The following is a 21,436-nucleotide window of genomic DNA, read 5'->3' on the forward strand; positions in this document are numbered from 1 at the left end:
ATGGTGAGGGCGGGGGCGGCAATAGTTAACTATTTTGACTGTGCTCTGGCTGGAGCCCTTGGCTACAGCCCTGGCGTTGGTCCCAGCGCAAGCGCCCATCCCACGCACCCCGGGCTGTGGGGTGCAGGCGGACAGCCGTCTCAGTCTCCCCCAAGCCGCTGAGGCCGAGCTGCTGGTCGCGAGAGATGCAGATGAAGCGGTGTGAAGGGTTGGGCTTTTTTTTTTGTTCCTAAAAATGCAACGAACAAAAAAAAAAGTACAACAATCCAAACCCAACCATCTCGTTGTGCGCCGGCTTCCTTCCCAGGCGGCTCCACCGGGGACCACGACGCCTCCCGTCGCCCGCGCTCTGCCCCGGCCCAGCCCGCGGACCCGCGCGATCCGCGTCCCCGGCCCGGCGCCCCGCGGGCGCGCGCAGCCCTCACGAAGCGAGCGGAGCGCGCCGCCGGGAGCCCGCGCCGCCGGGAGCCCGCCCCTCGGCCCCGCGCGCCGCGCGCGGTGGCGGTTGCAGGCGGCGGTTGGAGATACCGGAAGGACTCCCGCCTCCCCTCACCCGCGGCCTCCCTCCCCCGGGGAAAGGCGAGCCCCGGGAGGCGGAACAAAGGCGCGGCTCGGCCGGGAAGGCGGACCGAGGTGCCGGGGGAAGGAGGGCGTCGGGGCGGGGCCGGTCGGCGCCGCGAGTCCATTTTGCAGCCGTTCCCGCCTCGTAAAAGCGCGGTACCCACGGCCGGAGGACTGGCCGCTGCGCGGCTCCCAGCGACTCCCCGCCACCGGCCCCGGAGGTCCGAGATAAGTACGCGCCGGCCGGCTTCTCCTGGGGAAGCGGGGTGGGGACTTGCCCTGGCTGGGCGGGCACCTGCGTGCGTGGGGGCTGGCGGAGAGCTCGGTCTGCGCTCGGGTCCCCGCGGAGAGCAGCCGGGCCCGGGAAGCGGAGGTGGGGGGAACGGCGTGCGGGTGGGCGGCCGAGGGCCGGGGGCCGGGCCAGCGCGGCCGGGCTCCAGGAAATCTGCTCCGCTACCCAGCGCTCCTGGCTTCACCGCCGGCTCCTCGGGATCGCCTACAAAAGAAGAGGCGACCGTGAACCAGAGTCTGAGCGCGCGACCACCACCCTCTGGTACTGAACGTGGGGAGGTGCCTGGTGCCGGGGGAGGGCGCCCTCGCCGTGAAGCTCCTTAGCACAAAAGATCGCCAGGCTCTCCCAGGCTCCTGGCTTTTTCTCCAGGTCCTTGCCGGCTGGCCTTCTTTGCGGGCGGGGGGAGATGATTGAAAAAAACGTTGAGGGTCAAGACTAAGGATCCTGTGCAGATAAACGTATAACACTCTTCTTTCTTTGTTCTTTATTTGCAGTAACCTCGTTTTGATTACCAGTCACGACCTGAAGAAAAAAGAAACCAAAACCTGATTGCTTTGCCTTGGGAAACAGTAACCCCGACCAGTACTCCTGGCTTGCAAGTGACAGAGGTAAGCTACAATACTTTTCCCTACATTAAGCAAAAAAGCACCCAATTTCTTCAGGCCCAGAACCTTTCAAAATCGAACTCTGTCGAGTGTATGTGTTCCCACCCTCATAAATGGTCTTTGTTCTTTTCATATTTTGTCAAAACCCAGAAAAATAGATTCAGTACTTAGACATTCTTTATATGACAGTTATTTGAAACATAATCCAAAGATTTGTATTGCAAAGGAAAAGAGGCTACAACAACTTTTTGCTTTTAAATAGGGTTTGTCTTTTTTTTTTTCCAATTTCCTGTGTCACTGCTGCTTGGGTTTGTACAACAGGGCTTGAGTTTTCTGACCCTAGAGACCTTTATATAATAGGTATTTTAAAAGCAGAATTTCTTTTACATAGCCAGTGCCTCTGGTAGAACTTGATGGAGTTGTTGATTAACTGCTTATACTTCTGTCTTGCACAGTAAGAAGATATATTTCTTCATACTCTCCTGTCTTTCCCTAAAAATACTGTTGTCTTTTTTTTTTTTTTTTTGCACCAGCTGACATACTAAGCCTCTCTGGCAAGTCTTTCTGTAACACCAGGTTATTTTTATTCCCTACATGTATTAGTTACCTGGCCCTACTTCTGCCACAGCTGTTCAGCTATGCCCATCTCCACCAACGGTGCTCTGCACCTGCTATGCTATGTAACACTTACTTTGCCCTCCCTTAAAATTATAGTTCAACAGAGTCCAACTGTCTTAGGACTTTTCTTGGTTAATACACTCATGCTCTAACATAACACTGTAAATGAGTAGTTACAGTTCAGTTCAGTCGCTCAGTCGTGTCCGACTCTGCGACCCCAAGAACTGCAGCACACCAGGCCTTCCGGTCCATCACCAACTCCTGGAGTCCACCCAAACCCATGTCCATTGAGTTGGTGATGCCATCCAACCATACCGTATCTATACACACATATGTTAATTAAATCACCTTACACTGATATAGGTCAATAGTTTACAAGATTGTCACACATTACTTAATCTTTCCAAGAACATTATGAGGTAGGTATTGTAAAAATCCTGATTCCATGAAGGGTAGAACTAGTGCTTGGAAAGCTAGGTAGTTAGATGCAGTTTCAGTGCTCTTTACCCTCTTTCACTGGAGAACCTGTTACAACCTACTTTGTAAAAATGATAGCATTTTAGAAGGGGTTTAGAGAACTCATGATTAAATGTCTCCATTTAATGAGCGAGGATCCTGAATTCTTGACCCACTTTTCGGACAGTGCTGAAGTCCCATAACTGGGCGGCTCAGACCCTATGCCTTGCCTGCTGTGAACAGTGCAGGGTGGGGCTCAGTGTTTTCACTGGTAAAGTTAGGTGTTTAGCTAAATGACCTCTAAGGTGTTGTTAAGCCCAGTATTTGCTTTATTCTTATCCCATAACTTTTAGCACCATATACTATATATTGGTAATATGCAGACACATACTAATATTAACTGCCTTAAACTGTTTTAGACTTTAAACTTAGGTAGGTATGGTAAAGTATGCCTTTTTCTTTTTTTTTTTTTACTAAGTTCTATAAAAGTATGGTTCTGTTGTAAGGTCAGGAACTACTTGGAGAGGTGGAGCATCATCATGCATCATTGGTCAGAGTTCAGAAAGTGGTATACTCTTTTCTAGAGGGAAACTTGGTGGTCTTTTCAAGAGCCTTGAGAATGTTTCTACTCTTTGACTCACCTGACAATACACTTAAAGGAACCATCTAAGGAAATAATTAGAGTGTTGGACTCAGACTTTGCTACATTGTTCATTAAAATGTTATAACTCCCCCAAAATAAAAAGTAGGAAATAGCATATCCATAAGATAGATGATCATGTTTTGAAAGAATAGGGGAACAACAGGGGAAATGCAAGTAATAAAACAAGTGGAAAAAGTGGACAGAGTTGTGTTATGCTACCAGTCCTGTTAAAATATGTGTATGTGCACACACACACAAGATTGGAAGAAATATGCCAAAATAATGTTAGAAGAAATACACCAAAATAATAATAATGGTTATTTCTTGGCAATGTGACCATGGGTAATTTTTTTCTCTATATTTCCTGAATTTTCTGTAATCACAAATTATAATTGTAGAAAAACAAAATCCACTTGTATGGATAACCTCTCCAACGTTAATCTGGTGTCAGCTTTCTGCATCCTTTTGTAAGGCATTTATTACACCTTGTATGATAATACCTCTGTAAATGTGCTGTATTTTGGAATTTAGGGCAGGAATTGATTTTTGACTTAGTATTTCATCTTTTAAAACAGCGTTAGATCGTTGGATTATCCATCTTTGTATTCGTGAAAGACATTGCTACTGCCGTTACCTTGCCTTGAAACTCTTAGGTACTAGAGGAATAGTACCCCTAACAGTTAAGCAAAAAATAGGTGTCCTTTGACATATAGAATAGTTACACTCCAGTTAAGCTCTTAAGGGAATCCAAGCAAATTCCCTTAATGTGGATTGCTTTCTAATTCATTTGCATTATAGATGTAGATACATTTCTAAGGAAAAGTTGAACTGAAAATTTTTGCTGATAGTTTAAATCATTGTCTTTCCTGTGGAATAAGCACCACAAGTGTATCCTATTTGGCAATAGCCTGGCCACCCCTTTAAAATTCCCAGAGGAGCTCTTTCTTTGTTCTCCTGAATATGTGCAGATACTGAATAGGAGGGAGGACTGTCAACAGAGTGGATAGAATATAGCCAACCTGGAAATTGCTTAAAGTTTAGCATAATTAGCTTTCTGTTTGAAATATCTTCTAGATGAGTTTTACTTAGAATAAAATGTGTATGTAATTCTACACTGAACAAAGGGAACTTGGTTCAGACCAATTTTATTGGTAGGTAGTACTGATCAGTTAGCCACAAAATAACCTTTTTTCTCTTGGCACAGTATTACACACTAAGTAATTTCACTTCCCAGATAGATTTAGCTTGCTGTGTACTGAATTGACAGTAGTTTTCTGAAAGCTGGCATTAACCTCAAATGCAGGGCTAGATGATGAAAACGTTTAATAGATAACAATCTGTTGGGGATAATAATTTAGGCTAATGATTGCCAAGTTTATTGTTGTGAAAGAAGATTTGTTCTAGGGGTAAAATTTTGTCACCTTCATTTAAACCTGTTTACATTTATTTGGGAGAAAAGAAACCAGACATGTCTGGTTCATAAAACCTTTGTCGGTAGTTCCAATTAAAGTTAATTTTAACTCTTAACAGGTAAAGATAAATAATCTGAGTCTGGTTGGTACCAGACTAGGAGAATAATTTAGGCCATATGTTAAGTTTCCTTGAAATTCAGACCCTCATTTTATTCTAATTGATTTCATCTGGGTGGGAGAGAATGGGATTCCATGCCATTAGATGTCCTCATAGATTTCTAAATAATTGTTCATAAATAGGATAGTGATACCTGATCTAGCTCATAATCCTAGAACTATTGATTTAATGCTACTGATTAACAGGATTACAGAATAATATCTTGGGTGATTATCAGGTGAGAGAGAGAAGGTGTTAGATAAGAGGAAATCAAAAAGATTATATTCCTTGAAGTAGAATGGGGAAGATGAGTTAAAAGAAGAATAAACAAGAGTCAAGGAAAAAGAGTGGCATAGAGAAGAGAATGAAGGAGAGGAAAAAACTAATTTTTTCCAAGTTTGTCTGGACTATGAAGGTACTGACATAGTTTTTGGTTTTTGAGATCTCATCTTAGTCCAAAAACTTGTGAAGTTTCTGACTAGGTAGGGCTTCCAAGCTGCTAGACCTTCTATACTAGGTTTATTTTGACCTAATCAGGAATCCTATTAGAAATACTGTGGGGGAAGTTTTACTTATTATTACTTATTACTGCTACTTATTCTAGGCAATGCCAGAAAAGGTAGGTTACTTATGTCTTATATGGACACAAAGGTAAATTATATAGTGTTTGCAAGGGCCATGTAACAATTAGATAAGCTATTTTAGATACTATACATGGTATGTTTTCATATTCCTTTTTTAGGTTATTAGAAATTTTGTTTTTCTCTTAATCTCACATTATCCTGTTTGGATCATGTTTTGGCACAGTCTCTAAAAGCCAGAATGAAGTGTAATAACACACTGATAAAGAGTACTTTAAAAAAAAACAACTTGGTAAATAGTTTTCATGTATTATTATTAGATAACTTTCAAAAGTTTTTCAATGAGGAGAAAAACTAACATGTGTAAGTGGTTTGTCCAAGGTCATAGGTTGAGAGCAAAATGAGTATGTCAGTCTACTCATAGGCCTGGATCCAGAGATTTCCAATAAGATACTTTTTATTTTATAAAAGATTAAAAAATATTATAGCAGATTAAGCTCTTTATGAAGCTTTATCATAGTCAGCTAGTGTTTCTGAAGTTTTACCTTTTTAGCTCAATACGATTTTCCTACAACTGGTCTCACTGTTGAGTTTTTTTTCCAACTTTTGTGAAAATTTTCAAATATACTGAAAATTAAAAGTACACTACAGTAGATATCCTTACATCCTCTACCTAGATTCAATCATTGTTAATACATCTTTAGTAAGTTTCAAGAAACCATTTAGTGGATCTCATACTAAATTATCAGTATACTACTTGGAAATAAGATTAACTAGTTGGATGAGAGGACATAGTTTTTTAAAAGGTGAGCTCTTTTATTCTATACTTTGTTCCAAAATAAGGTTGATTGATGACTGGCTGATTAGTAGAGTTCACATAATTTAGTTTTGTCTGTGAAGTGAGTTTCAGTATTTTCTATCTAGTTACTTGTTAGGTATTTACATACTGCTTTGAAATTTCTGAATTCAAAGATGCCTCAAATCAGGATGGAAATTAGGTTTAAATTTCTAAGATAAAAGGTATAATCTTTTTATTCTCTAATGGGATTTGGGAAGAAAATCATGGATATTATTTTGAACTTTATATTGTTGTCAACTAATGAAGTGCAAAGATTTAATAGGAAAGGTTCTTTTAAAGAAAAGGTTTTATTAAAGTTACCTTTTAAGAGTGAATAAAATGAACACCTCTTCATTTATAATCATTTTGAGTTGATCATATAAAAACAAAAAGGCTTCCAAGAGGGAGAAGTCAACTTTTACTTCTGTTTTATGGCTCCTTTCCTTTGGGTTGTGTTAGTCCTCAGTCGTGTCCGACTCTCTGTGACACCATGGACTGTAGCCTGCCAGGCTCCTCTGTCCGTGGAATTCTCCAGGCAAGAGTACTGGAGTGGATAGCCATTGCCTTCTCCAGGGGATCTTACTGACCCAGGGATCGAACCTGGGTTTCCTACATTGCAGGCAAATTCTTTACTGTCTGAGCCATCAGGGAAGCCCGTAACTGTTAGCTTTTCTATCTTTTAAAATATTCCGGTTGTTGTATTAAAGACTCTTGTTGCTAGTAATATATGCCCACTCAAGATAGTATTGATCAAACAGTTTTTGTAGTCTTCCTTGAGTGGATATTTTGAAAGTTTGCTTAAAGATAAATCTGTGGTGGTGTTATACAACTGCATTTGTCAAAACTCATAGAATTATGTACCAAAAGGAGTTTTATTCTCCATAAATTAAAAAAAATATATATATATTTTAAAATATATTTTAAAGTATAAATAGAGTAGACAAATGAAGTTGAAAACCAGAGGAGGTGGTAGGTAACTAGTTATATATTCAGCTACTTTCTTTGTTGGTATAGAACTTGGGAGGTTTTTAGGGATTCCTTGGCAGTGTGATGGTTAGGACTCTGTGATTTCCTTACTGCAGGCCCAGGTTCAGTTCCTGTTCAGGGAACTAAGATCCCACAAGCTGCGTGGAGCAGCCAAAATAAACGGAACTTGGGAAGTTTTTAATTCAAAAGAAGAAATGAATCTTGGAAAACTTGTTTGCCTTTTTATACTTAATTTGAGATTGGTTAAATTGAAATTTTATGACTGGTGAACAGAAATTTTGTTCACATAATAAAGTTTCTTGACATCTATATTTGTCCCCACACAAAGGGGATATATATTTTAGTTTCATCAAAGAAGTAAGCTCAGGTGACTTATTTAGATTTTTATGTGTTAGCACACTTTTTAAAAAAAGAATCTGTAAGTTCCTTTACTGTAAAGCATACCCTTCTCTTATGCTAAAAACCTTATTGTTTTCCTTTAAAACTTCTGAGGCAGCAAACTTGCCATGGTTTCTTGGGTTGTTAGGCTAATATATCTCAGTTTTCTCTAAAAGTCAGCTAGGGACGTGGTCACAGAGTTTTGACATAAAGGTTTTGAGTATAAGGCTAAGAAAAGAAAATTGTTTTAATGTGGATTAAAATGAAAATCTTTAAATTATGAACTAAAATTTATAAGTTGTATCACTAAAAGTAGAACAACAGGATCTGCTATGGTTTTGATGCAATTTTTTTAGAAAAGGGACTTTCCAAATAGTAACATTTTTCTCTGGTTCATTTTAAGAGCTGTAAATTGATTATGGCTTTGGGATGACTGTTATTTCTAAATTTTCCTGTGTGTGACATTTTCCTTTTTTTTAAATCATACTTGATTGCCTTAAAATTCTTCTTGGCCTCTATTGCAGTATCCTCAGTTTTCTTCAAAGTTTCTTTGTCTTGGGTGCCTTTTTCTCCTTCTCATGACAAAACTTAGTATCTTTTGTTCTCCCTTTTAGTTATTTAACATGCTTAGATAGGATTCTCTGGAAATATTAACCTGGCAAGGAAGACTGAATTAGGTTTACTTTATTGAATGCTGCCGCCACTACTTTCCTGTTTCTACTGCTTACTCCAGAATATAATTCTAGGTGAAACATGTTAGAGAGCAGGGGAGGTGATAGACTAGTGGTGGAGGATCATGAAAAGTTTTCTTTCTTTGCTCTAAAGAGTCAGAATGTTTTCTAACTGCTTGATAACCTTTCAGCACACTAACCTCAGTCTCTGAAGCCATTCTTTTTCCAGTGCTTTTCAAAGAGTGATTTGTCATGTCACAAAAGATTTTTCAGAAAAATAAGCTCATCACCATTTTTGCCATATGACACTACATTTTGACAGAATACTCTACTTTAGTTCTACATTATTATTGTTTAGTTGCTAAGTCATATCTGACTCTTTGAGACCCCATGGACTGTAGCCCACCAGGCACCTCTATCCATTGGATTTCCCAGGCAAGAATACTGGAGTCGGTTGCCATTTCCTTCTCCAGGGGATCTTCCTGACCCAGAGATCAAACCACTGAGCCACCAGGGAAGCCCCAGTTCCACATATATATGTATTGTATATTTATTATACATATATCTCTCACAACCTAAGACCATAAACTAATTGGTCCTGCAAGTTCAGCTTATCTTTTAAGTCTTCTACATTGTAGCTCCAATTGTGATTCTTTTTTTTTTTTTTCCCCCACCCCCCTGTGATTCTTAAAATTACTGTCAAAAGTGTTTACTTACTTTTGGTTATAAGATGACATAGAGATTAGTAGACCCTATTTTATTTATTATTTATAAATTTTATTACTTTGGTGGTAATGTGATAAATTATGAAGGATATGTTTATCTTAGTAAACTGAATGGCGACTAATGCTATTTTTGTTTCTAAAACTTTAGGGATAAGAGTTTTAAAATATACATTTTAAAAGAATAAACTTGAATTGAGAATTAGTATTCTCTAGTTCTCTAGAATTAGTATTCTATTTAAGGTCTCAAATATTTTGGTCTCAGGACCCCTTTAGACTTGAAAGCTGAGGCTCCCAAGAGCTTTTATTTACATGTGTATTTGAAATTAAAACTGAGAAAAAAATTTAAGGTAATTCATTTAAAATGACAATGCTAAACCTATCACATGTTAACATAAATAATTTGTGAAAAATAACTTTTCAGAACAGTTGTGAGAAGGGTGGCCTTGTTTTACATATTTAGAGATCTCTGTCGAGAATCGCCATTTAGTAGACAACAACAGGAATCTTTTATGTATCTCTGCATTACATCTGTTACAATCAGTTATTTTGGTTGAAATATACAAAGAAAATCCAATTTGGCTTGGCACAGATACGTAGTTGGTGAAAGGAGGAATATTTTAATGGCCTTTTCGGAAAACTATCACTCTTCTTTGATACCATACCAAAACTCAACAAGTGGTAGTTTCTTAAAAGTTAGTTGAAGTATGAAATCTGAAAGCATATTTTTTTTAACATATTGGTCTTTTGATCTTTTACCCAGGCATGACCTGTAACATGCATTGGTGATTTGAACCAGTTAATTCGCTGTGTAATGTAGATCTCCAATGCACGCATGCACACTAAGTCTCTTCAGTCGTGTCCGACTCTGTGCGACCCTGTGGACAGCAGCCCACCAGGGTCCTCCGTGCACAGGATTCTCTAGGCAAGAATACTGGAGTGGGTTGCCGTTTCCTTCTCCTGTAGATCTCCAGTGACATATTTCATTATATAAAGATCTCTGTCGTAAAACAGTATGCATGTTAATATTACCACTTGTTTCATTAGAAAAGTCTTTAATTAATGGTAAGCTATCAAGCTCTTAAGTGGCAACTATGTTTGCCAAAATCCAGTTTTCACTTAAAAATTCAACTTTTTATCATTGGCAAGAAACACTGTCATTTGTTTCCCTTGAAGTGATGGGCTCATTTTGTTTGTTTTCAGAAAACTGTCTGCCAGATACCTAAGTCTCCACACCCATAGTTTGTCATTCATTGTTTCAATTATAGAAATGGTGTTCCCTGAAAAAAGCAGCTGATTAGCGTGTGGCTAAATTGCCTAATTGCTTTTCCTCCAGACAGTATCTGCTGGTATGCAATAGAAATACTTTGTGGTTGCTTCATATTTTGTTATATGAAGGATTTAAAAAGACATGTACACAAGGATTAAGACTTAGTAAAATGAATAAATTTTACTCTTTCATTAAGAACATTCTAAAATGAACCTGGCTGCCCTCACCTTTGCCCCAACTGTGAGTATGTGGTGTTGAAGAATACATTAGGAATCCAGTTTGGGGCTACCTGTGGTCTTGTTTGGTTCCTGCTAAGGCCCCAGCCGTATCTTCTTAACCATTGCTTTCTTAACAGTGCAGTGTCAACACTGTGCCAAAGGTAAAGAGCATCTCAGTATTATATGAAAATAGTATTGTCCTCACAGGTGCCCTAGAAGAGCCTTAGGGACGCCCAGGTTTCTCCCCACTGCATCTTGAGAACTGATTGCTCCAGACAGTGCAAACAGTTTTGATTACTGTCCCAGTGGTTTTAAAAAATATCCATTTAATTCTCTAGGGAAGAATGAATTGCAGCTCTCTCATTTTATGTTTTTACCCCTGATTTTAATAATTGTAATCTTGCCTTTGAAATAGGAAAATGTGCCAGTTTTTAATAAAAGTCTCCGTTGAGAGAACATGCTTGGATTTATATCTCTGCTTCTTTCTTTAAATAGCATACCATTTTATAATTGTGGGCCCAGACTAAAGAGCTCATTCTGTTCAGACACTGAGTGGCTTTGTTTCTGACAGCTAGTAGTCAGCTCGGTTTTAAAACAAGCATTTGGGCCCTGCTGGCTCAACTTGCAGTTGTCCTCGTCCTCGCCCTGTCTCAGCCAATGACTGTGTTGGAAAGCCCACACAAAGGCCTTGTGTACCGGGAGCCCCACTGATAAGGAGTGTGTTCTAGTCCCAGCAGATGAAATCTGCTTTGGTGTGCATTCCCGTCCCAAATTTCTCTTATTTTCTTTGTTTGACTGGTTATTTCTGTGACAAGAGCATTTTTTAATGACCGTGAAGTTAGTTTCTTCTAATTATTTCATAGCCCAAATGGAGGGGATTCCTGGCATAGAATAAAATGTTTCTCTCTCTCTGGTAGGAGATGTGATGGAGCTGCTTGAAGAAGACCTCACGTGCCCAATCTGTTGCAGTCTGTTTGATGATCCCCGGGTTTTGCCTTGCTCGCACAACTTTTGCAAAAAGTGCTTAGAAGGGATCTTAGAGGGGAATGTGCGGAATTCCTTGTGGAGATCCTCCCCATTTAAGTGCCCCACGTGCCGGAAGGAAACTTCAGCAACTGGAGTCAACAGCCTGCAGGTTAATTACTCCCTGAAGGGTATTGTGGAAAAGTATAACAAGATTAAGATCTCTCCCAAAATGCCAGTGTGCAAAGGACACTTGGGACAGCCTCTCAACATTTTCTGCCTGACTGACATGCAGCTGATCTGTGGTATCTGTGCGACTCGGGGTGAGCACACCAAGCACGTCTTCTGTTCTATCGAAGATGCCTATGCTCAGGAAAGGGACGCCTTTGAGTCCCTCTTCCAGAGCTTTGAGACCTGGCGTCGGGGAGATGCCCTTTCTCGCTTGGATACCTTGGAAACTAGCAAAAGGAAGTCTCTACAGTTGCTGACTAAAGATTCAGATAAAGTGAAGGAGTTTTTTGAGAAGTTACAACACACGTTAGATCAGAAGAAGAATGAAATCCTGTCTGACTTTGAGACCATGAAACTTGCAGTGATGCAGGCCTATGACCCAGAGATCAACAAACTCAACACCATCTTGCAGGAACAGCGAATGGCCTTTAACATTGCTGAGGCTTTCAAAGACGTGTCAGAACCCATCATATTTCTGCAACAGATGCAGGAGTTCAGGGAGAAAATAAAAGTCATCAAGGAAACTCCTTTGCCTCCCTCAAATTTGCCCTCAAGCCCTTTGATGAAGAACTTTGATACCAGTCAGTGGGAAGACATAAAACTAGTGGATGTGGATAAACTGTCTTTGCCTCAAGACACTGGCTCGTTCATTAGCAAGATTCCCTGGAGACTTTATCCGTTATTTGTGGTGGTCATTCTGCTTGGCCTTCTCGTTTTCTTCAGTCCCGCCATATTCCTAGAATGGTCCGTATTTGATGAAATTGCAACTTGGAAAGATAATCTTTCAAACTTTAGTTCCTACCTGACTAGATCAGCTGATTTTGTAGAACAATCAATTTTTTACTGGGAACAGTTGACAGATGGGCTTTTCATTTTCAGTGAAAGATTGAAGAGTTTTACTTTGGTGGTGCTGAACAATGTGGCAGAATTTGTGTGCAAATATAAACTCTTATAAAATCTGTTTCAAGTACATAGTTCTGTGTCTTTTGTTAGAAATTTGTTAGAATAGAGTGGTAGTTCAGATTTGGTTAAGATTCCAGTCAGATATTGCCCTCTAAAAGTATTCCTTTCAAAAATAATGTCTTATACATGTTGAAATTAGGTAGCATAAAGAGAAAAAAGTGAAATTTAATAGTCTAGTCTCCAGCCCGCCTTCCTTTTTAAGGTGCTTTTGAAATTAGCATCCTATCCCCAGTACCGGTTGTGTTTGTGCTATGAAAGGAGAGGGTAAGAGAATACATGATTTAATATTGTACTGATGAGGCAGTGTAATAATAATTGTTTTTAAGCATGTAATAAAGACTACTCTTGTAAAGCAACTGTTTTTTGTTTTTTGAGAGTGAACATTCTTTAAAAAAGGAATAAGATAAGATGGACTGAATTTGCAGCTTTTTCTGCAGAGGGTTGATTTCCTTTTTCAATACAATGTAAATCTCATGTAAACAAAAACTGGCATTTTCTTATGCTAAGTTGACAGGTGGGTGGAGATTTATTTCAGCTTGCCTTTTATCTGCTTTTAAGTTTTGTAATTATCACCAAAGGAATTTGGTGGTAAACTAAAGAAGTGTTAGTAGACTGTGCAAGCCAAGGCACGGGTTAAAAAGAACACATGGCTAAAGCAGGAAATGGGAAGGCCTCCTTTTTACTGGCAACTAAGTGTTGTTCCAAAATACAATGGCAACTGTACAACCAACCAATCCACTTGTTTAAAGAACTTTAGTGAGACTCATTTGACAGCAGATGAAGCAGTCTATCAGCTATTACAAAGTATAAAGTAATCAGCTAAACACGGGTGCTATCCTGTCTGCTCACATGAGATAAAGATGCCCTATCTCCCACAGAACAGAAACACTTAATTTTTTTTCACCTTGTTTAGGCTTCAGATGAAAACAGGAAGTGACTTAGAACCTCTTTCAGTCATACTTATTTCTGTCATGGGGCAAGACATTCCTTGACAATCCAGAGGGTGTTCACCCCAGTACATTAATTTGGTTAAGAGGAGGTAATATAAGCAGGGATGGGAAAAAAAGTGGCAACTAAATTTCAAGTACAGAAGAACCTTTGCAGTTATGAGAAGAGTAGTCAACTTAAGCTGCTGTTTGAGGTAATGACTGCCTCATCCCCAACTGTCAATCTAGGATTTAGCCACTAAATTTCTAAAGGGGTCGTAAGAAATTGAGATGTTTCTCTAGAAATAGTGTCTCTGTCATGACTCAAGAGTAGATACGAGCTGTGGAGAGGCTGAATGGTTTTCTGGTTCCAGAATATATTTTAATACATATTTACAAGAGGTTTTCATGAAGGATTTTTCTTTTTAAATGGGATACTGTTTGCTTCCTGTTCTCAGACCTGTTGGCAGTTTCCTTAAACTATCCAGTTTCTCATCTGTTGCTTTTTCATTTTGTATACTGCACGTTCCCAAGTAACTCTCAAATCTGTAAACACAGCTATGGACACACTATTTGCTTTAACAGTAGTTACCTGGAAATCTAGGTCTCTGTTTTTGTTATTTTCCCCTCCCCTAGATTTCTTAATCATATATAACTAACATTGTGGTTAAGGTTGATTTACAGGTTCCCAAGGCTGTGTCTGATGGTTTGTGGCCTTCAGTTGGAAGCAAGAGAAGAATGAGTGGTCAGGAACTGGTCACTTTGAACGTGGGAGGGAAGGTATTCACCACAAGGTCTTCCACCTTAAAGCAGTTTCCTGGCTCTCGGTTGACGAGAATGTTAGATGGCAGAGACCAAGAATTCAAGATGGTTGGTGGCCAGATTTTTGTGGACAGAGATGGTGTTTTATTTAGTTTCATCTTAGATTTTTTGAGAACCCACCAACTTCTACTACCCACTGACTTTTCAGACCATCTTAGACTTCAGAGGGAGGCTCTATTCTATGAACTCAATCCTCTGGTGGATCTCTTAAACCAAGAACACATGTTACAGCCAAGACCTGCTCTTGTGGAGGTACATTTCCTAAGCCGAAATACTCAGGCTTTCTTCAGGGTGTTTGGCTCTTGCAGCAAAACAATTGAGATGCTAACTGGGAGGATTGCAGTGTTTATAGAACAACCTTCTGCACCAGCCTCGAGTAGTAACTCTTTCCCTTCTCAGATGACGTTACTTCCATTGCCTCCACAAAGACCATCTTACCATGACCTGGTTTTCCAATGCGGCTCTGACAGCACTACTGATAACCAAACAGGAATCAGGTATTTTGTACTTTGAAGCCTCTATTCTATTATACCAGTTCCTAATGTTTCCCCTCAAAACTGAAATTTTCTCATGCTTGAATTTTCTTAGAAAAAATGATGACTGAAAATAATTTTTTTTTGGAGGGGGGGAGGTAATCGGTAGAGTTGGGTGGAATGACAAGATAATTATTGTCCAGATTGGGGTACTTTTCAGAGTGAAAGAAAGAATTGTTATTACATGGGACAATAGGAATAAATCAAAATAGTCCAGGGAAAACTGGGTCTATGGTCATTCAAGTTGTAGGAGGAAATAATTTCATAGATTATGTTCCACTCCCATGGAATGAGATGCCTTTTTCTACCCCAAGGGTTTCTTTTGGTTGCTGGCATATAGTAAAGGCTCAACAGTTTGTCCTGATTTCCTTACACTCTATGTATATTTGTTCTTTCAGCCCTTCTGATTTGGCTACTAATTTTTCTCCATTCCACTTTATTTCTTAAACATCATTAAGGCAGATATATCCCATGGCAAATCTGGTCTCCTGTTACATCGTTGGCACTCTTGCACAACTCAAAATATTGGGATAGGCTGTCAGTATATTAAGGATAGTTGCTTCTGAGTCAGTTATTCACTTTCTCCCCCTGTTATTCTTGGCTGGACCCTCAGGCTGATTTTCACTCTACTGTCACGGACACTTCTTTTCCCCCTTAAAAATGTCTTAATGGGGTCCCACTATTATTTTACTAACTGTGAAAGCTGGCTTTAATTTTCAGGAGGGAAAAAAAGTCTGTATATGTTCTTTACTGATAGTATTTAAATAAAATATACTTTTTTGGGGGTAAAGGTAGACATATTTTGGGATATTAACTTTTACAGTAGACACCAGGAATGAACAGTGTTTACCTCTCCCACAACATACCCCGTGGTCCTGCATACCAGCTTAAAAACCCTGGGCAGTATGACAATTCTTAAGTATTCACACTTTATAATCTCCTGCCTTTCATGAAATGTCATTTTGGGGAAAGGGATCCAGTTAAATTAACATGCTGATTGTGGAGAAAACCTAAGACCCTATCTTCACCTCAAAATGTTTTAAGATACTTCTGTGCACAATTGGTAGGACACTAAAATAAACAGAAGGGGAATTACCAGTTTTTATTTAAAAATCTGCGTGATTAAGATCTTCAGGGATCTCTTTATAAAAAGTTAAAAACATAAAGAAAAATGGTATAATTGATTTCAAAAACAAACATGCAAGGTAAAAAGATATCCTGGAAATACTAAGTGATCTTTAAAAACTATACATTTGGAGAAAATGTAATCTTGAAAAACAGAAACTCAAGTTGGGATATTTGTGTGTGTACAATGACAATAGTTTCCCCCTTCACGTTTACTGTTTGTGTTTTACAAATCAGATTTTTTTCATCTTAATAAGAGAATGGCATTATAATTAAATTCCAAAATAGATAACTCTAAAACTAGAAGCTATTTTTAAGATGAGATTTTTTCCTGCATCACCAAATAGTATTCTTTTCAGTGTTTGAAGTTTAGAATTTTTTCAGCTGATAAGTAGTTTGTGACCTTTTTTTTTTTCTTCTATAATTCCAACTTCCGAGTAGAGGGAGATAACCCAAGATTGAAGGCAAGAGGAGGAGGGGACAACAGGATGAGATGGTTAAATGGCATCACTGACTCGGACGTGAGTTTGAGCAAGCTCCAGGTGGCTGGTGATGGACGGGGACGCCTGGCTGCAGCGCTGCAGTCCATGGGGTCGCAAAGAGTTGGACACAACTAATTGAACTGAACTGAACTGAACCGAGATAACCCAAATCCGGTGACATTATTGGGAGTTTAGGTCATCGGATGAAAACTCTTGGTCTTAAGAGGCCCACCTTAGGTATATCCTACTTAGCTGGTAATCATTTTTATTTCCTGCTCACTCCTTGGTCTGAATCTGTCCATTCAGGTTTTTTTTTTGAAGGTGAAAAGTGGAGAAGTAAGCCTGAATGGCTCCTCAGAGCCTAATATATCATCCAGCTGTTCAGTTACGTTCTACTAATGTGATTTATCACTTTGAGGTCTTGGTAACCTAGCAAGTTGCTCAGTTATTATCTCCTTAAGTTCATAGTACTAAAAATATTTGGCATGCATCTTGTAGAGGGCCATTCATATGATACCACATTATCAAGCTCAAGTTATGGTCACAGGATTCTAGAGTCTTTGGTAGCATATTCTATCTTTTCCTTTTTAAGCTAGCTCAAATGGAGACGTGTAGTTGCCTTTTAAGTTTTTAAAAGAAGTTTTGATTTTCCATTTCCCATTGGTTTCTTTTCTCTTTTTCTTGTGCCTTGAAATCTTCCATTTCTCAATTTGGCATCTTAGGGAATCTGATATTTAGGCCCAGTGATTTCCTGCAAGTACATTCCACTTGGCTCAGTGATAAACCTTCCTGCCAATTCAGGGGAAGTGAGTTCGATCCCTGTGTCAGGAAGATCCCCTGGAGAAGGAAATGGCAACCCACTCCAGTATTCTTGTCTGGGAAATCCCACGGACAGAGGAGCCTGGAAGGTTACAGTCCATGGGGTTGCAAAAGAGTTGGGCACAACTTAGAAACTGAACAACAACAATACTATTTGCATCTTAATTTTGTCAGATGTTCTGTAACATTTTTTCTTTGACAAATGTTTCTCTGCTCTACAATTAAGATCTGGGGCTTGTAGGTAGATGAAGTCATTTACTAATGTTAAAAATTTGCTGTATTAAACATAATAAACATTTTTTGGGTATGTACTTTGTAGTTTCATAATTCTTACATTTTATTATTGAATTCTTTTCTTTGTCTAGAGTGAGTTTCTAAATGTGAGCTACAATAACCAGCCTATCAATCATAATTAAAAGGAGGCTAGGGGTGTCCCCAAGGCTCTTTTTATCCCATAAAATCACAGACAGTTTAGATGGCAGCCTGGAACTAATTTAAGTTAGCCTTTTTTTTTTTTTTCACATTTCATAAACAAATGGTGGGATGACAGTTCAGTCGCTCAGTCGTGTCCTACTCTGCTACCCCATGGACTGCAGCACGCCAGGCTTACCTGTCCATCACCAACTCCCGGAGCTTGCTCAAACTCATGTCATGTGGGAGGACACAAAGACATAAAAAACATCCTGGATGGTCGATAAAGAAGGGGCGATACAGCTGTATCTTTGTGGATATGTTATGTTGACATTATTAAAGCAATGTATTATTATGTTGACATTATTAAAGCAATCTTCCCTGGTAGCTTAGATGGCATAGAATCCGCCTGCAGTGCATGAGACCCGGTTCGATTCCTGGGTTGGGAAGATCCCCTGGAGGAGGGCATGGCAACCCACTCCAGAATTCTTGCCTGGAGAATCCCCATGGACAGAGGAGCCTGGCGGGCTAAGTCCATGGGGTCGCAAAGAGTCAGACACGACTGAGCGACTAAGCACAGCACAGCACAGTCAATCTGAAAAGTTAAGGTATATATTTTTTCTTGATTTATGTGTATCAATTCTATTGAGTTTTCTAGAAAATAGGAAGTTTTGTCATTTTGACTCTAGAGTCCTTTTAGATCCTATGTTTTACTCTTCAACTATGGATAGTTATTGAGGAAAATTGACAATAAAATCTTGACATTTAATATCTGCAAAACCTCACCTGAAAAAATGCTTTCGATAACAGAAAGTCACAGGAGAAAACTTTTAATGTCAGTGCTGATAATGAGTAAAATTAGATCTAGGGGAAACTGTAAAAGTATCAAATGTTTATCAAAATGATTGAATCAATTAATTAAAACAATATTTAGTCAAAAAGAAAAATTGGACATAGTTAAAATTACATTATATAACAATCAAGCTAATTTAATTGTTTGATGAAATTGTTTGCTCCAGAAAATAATTGCTTAGTGAGACTTCATCAGTGTTAACTATATTACTAAATGTAGAATTAAAATGACTTTGGAGATTATAGTAGGGTCTCTATTTTCAGTAGCCTGAAATTATTGGCTTAGATTTATAAATGAAATCTTTAAAAAAACTTGAGAAAAATGGTATTATGCCTTTATTTGAAGTTATAAATCAAATTTATATATTTAGTTTTGCTAGTTATTAAAGGGATGTTTTGTAATTGAACATTTCTGTGTGTCCTAGGTATGTCTCCATAAAACCTGATAACCGAAAACTGGCCAACGGAACTAATGTTCTCGGCTTACTGATTGACACTTTACTGATGGAAGGCTTCCGTCTGGTTGGCACCAGAACAGTATCCTCTGAAGACAGAACTGAATGCTATAGTTTCGAAAGGATAAAAAAGCCTGACACGCTTGCCATGAACAAAACACTGAAATCAGGGACTACCCTCATGCCAGAGCAATAGCCATCTTCCTGTTTGGAAATTCCATATAGGGAATATATGTTAGTCAAATATGTTACTCAGTCTATCTTTCTGGCCTTCCACCATGCCATCTTTGGGCAACCGTACCCTAATGCTCAAGCCACACTGACTACTTGCTGCTCTCTAAACAACATCATGCAGTTGGTGCTTTGGTGTATGTTCCTTCTACCTTCAATGCCTCTTTTCCCTTTCTCTTCTTCATGAACACATAAAGCATTCAAGAAGGGGCTATTGAGGGACTTCCCTGGTGGTCCAGTGGTTAAGAATTTGCCTGCCAATGAAGGGGACATGGGTTTGGTCCCTGGTTCCGGAAGATCCCATATGTCATAGAGCAACTAAGCCCACGTAGCACAACTACTGAGCCTGTGTTCTGCAATGGGAAGCCTGTACACCGCAAGTAGAGAGCAGCCCTCACTGCAACTAGAGAAAGCCCATGTGCAGCAATGAAGACCCAATGTAGCAAAAAAAAAAAAAAAATGGGGCTATGGAATCAGATTGCTTGATGTCTTTCTTTTCTCCCCAAGTATCTGGGTTTATTGAGGGGATGGGGGTCTGCAGGGGAGCCCCAGGTGCCTATGGGGAAGGCCTGCCATCAGCCTGGAGGGCAGCAGCCCAGTGGGCAGTTGAAGATGGGATCTTCAAAACCTGGGTCTACTTGAAATAGTGGCTCTCAGCTCCACTATGTGTGAAGCCTTTGGGTCCAAACATGGCTGTGTAGCAGGGGTGGTTGCAAGAGGGCTTGCCTTCATGCTCTGCATGACCCCCCCGAAGTCAGTGTCTTTCCACATTCTCACACTTCAGGCAAGGCTGATGCCAGTCCTTCCCCAGGGAGGTCACCCACTCAGCACAGTATACCTTCATGTCACACTTGGAGCACATGGACATGGAGGTGCTGAGTCTGGGGCAGGTGGCTGAGTGGGAACAGACTAGAGCATTGGACTAGACTGCTTGATTTCTAGTCCCAACTCAGTCACTTACTAGCTATATGGCTTGGGCAGGTCACTCTCTGTGCCTCAGCTTTTTTAATCTATCAAATGAGGATAATAAATAAATATCCTTTATAGGATAATAAATATATCTCCCTTATAGGATATGTGAAAATTAAAGGAGATAATGTAAAATACTCAGCACATTGCCTGGCACATGGAAGTCACTCCGTAACTATCATTGATGATAATGATGGAAGATGGGTGACCCACTTTCAATTGCATCTCTTCTTGGAGGCCTGTTTTCCTCTTTTCCTAGGCATAGTAAGGAGCCCTTTCCTCTGTATAGACTTACATGCCATCATGAAAACAAATTTTTCTCACTTGAATGTGAGCTTGATCCACTCAATAGTTTTAATTCTACTATGTGTAAAAGTATTGTGCTAAACACTTGGTAAGAAATACCTTTGTTAACAATTAGCACCTACTCTGGTGAAAAGCTTTTGAATATAATTTCTATTAATACTAACATTCAATGTTCATATAGTACTTTGATTTAATGAGTCCTCTTGTAGGAATGCTCATATATATATGTCATTTAAAATATTAGGATAAACATCTAGAAAGGAAATCATTAAATCAAAGAGCACAGAATAAAGAGGGGATTGGTTCAAGATGGCAGAGTAGAAGAACGTGCACTTATCTCCTCCTATGAGAGCACTAAAATTGTAACTAGGTGTTGAACAACCATCAACAGGAGGACACTGGAACCCACCAAAAATCATAGCTCCCATCCAAAGACAAAGGAGAAGCCACAATGAGACAGGAGGAGGGATGTAATCACAATAAAATCAAATCCCATAATCCTCTGAGTGGGCAACTCACAAACTGGATAACAATAATACCAAATAAGCTCTCCCATTGTTGTGAAGGTTCTGAACCCTACATCAGGCTTCCCAACCTGGGGATCCAGCGAAAGGCCTAGGAATCCCCAAGGAATCTGACTTTGCAGGCCAGCAGGATTTGGTCACAAGATTTCCACAGGACTGTGGAAACAGACACTCCACTCTTGGAGGACACAAACAAAATCTTGCATGCACCGGGGTCCACCGGGAAAGGAGCAGTGGCCCCGCAGGAGACTGAGCAGACCTACCTGCTAGTGTTGGAGGGTCTCCTGTGGAGGTGTGGGTTGTCAGAGGCTCACCACGGGGACGGGGGCACTGACAGCAGCAGTCCTTGGAAGTGCTGCCCCTGGCCTGAGTCCTCTTGGAGGTCACCATTAACTCTACAGTAGAGCCTGTAGAC

General features: G+C 39.8%; 2 protein-coding genes, 1 long non-coding RNA gene and 1 pseudogene across 8 annotated transcripts in view; 2 read left to right on the forward strand and 2 right to left on the reverse strand.

The window, feature by feature from the left end:
• Positions 1 to 645: 645 nt before the first annotated feature.
• TRIM13 (tripartite motif containing 13) lies at positions 646 to 12,922 on the forward strand. 5 transcript variants are annotated; one of them, XM_043478334.1, is made up of 4 exons: positions 733 to 782; positions 1,023 to 1,114; positions 1,348 to 1,461; positions 11,327 to 12,922. In XM_043478334.1, the coding sequence occupies exon 4, from the start codon at positions 11,335 to 11,337 to the stop codon at positions 12,556 to 12,558; it is 1,224 nt and encodes a 407-aa protein (XP_043334269.1). In that variant the 5' UTR covers positions 733 to 782; positions 1,023 to 1,114; positions 1,348 to 1,461; positions 11,327 to 11,334; the 3' UTR covers positions 12,559 to 12,922. The 5 variants fall into 5 exon arrangements, with proteins under 5 accessions (XP_043334266.1, XP_043334265.1, XP_043334269.1 ...); XM_043478333.1 differs by having other exon boundaries at positions 744 to 793; XM_043478331.1 differs by lacking the exon at positions 1,023 to 1,114 and having other exon boundaries at positions 646 to 782.
• Positions 856 to 21,436, reverse strand: part of LOC122447634 — a 50,779-nt gene continuing 30,198 nt past the window's right edge. The window contains exon 5 of the long non-coding RNA XR_006271315.1: positions 856 to 1,375. This is a non-coding gene — a long non-coding RNA (uncharacterized LOC122447634). The remainder of the gene's footprint in view (positions 1,376 to 21,436) is intronic.
• KCNRG (potassium channel regulator) lies at positions 13,061 to 19,695 on the forward strand. Of its 2 annotated transcripts, XM_043478336.1 has the most exons (3): positions 13,061 to 14,566; positions 14,714 to 14,811; positions 18,962 to 19,695. In XM_043478336.1, exons 1-3 carry the CDS (start codon positions 14,231 to 14,233, stop codon positions 19,185 to 19,187), a joined length of 660 nt encoding a protein of 219 aa, XP_043334271.1. In that variant the 5' UTR covers positions 13,061 to 14,230; the 3' UTR covers positions 19,188 to 19,695. The 2 variants fall into 2 exon arrangements, with proteins under 2 accessions (XP_043334271.1, XP_043334270.1); XM_043478335.1 differs by having other exon boundaries at positions 13,061 to 14,811.
• Positions 19,612 to 21,265, reverse strand: LOC122447633 (annotated as a pseudogene).

The sequence above is a fragment of the Cervus canadensis genome, chromosome 9, assembly GCF_019320065.1.
Source record: "Cervus canadensis isolate Bull #8, Minnesota chromosome 9, ASM1932006v1, whole genome shotgun sequence".
Classification (NCBI taxonomy): domain Eukaryota; kingdom Metazoa; phylum Chordata; class Mammalia; order Artiodactyla; family Cervidae; genus Cervus; species Cervus canadensis.

Coding starts and splice junctions, on each gene's coding strand:
- TRIM13 (XM_043478331.1), top strand. CDS start 11,335: ATGGAGCTGCTTGAAGAAGACCTCACGTGCCCAATCTGTTGCAGTCTG.
- KCNRG (XM_043478335.1), top strand. CDS start 14,231: ATGAGTGGTCAGGAACTGGTCACTTTGAACGTGGGAGGGAAGGTATTC. Junction 14,812..18,961: donor GATAACCAAACAGGAATCAG/GTATTTTGTACT, acceptor TGTGTGTCCTAG/GTATGTCTCCATAAAACCTG.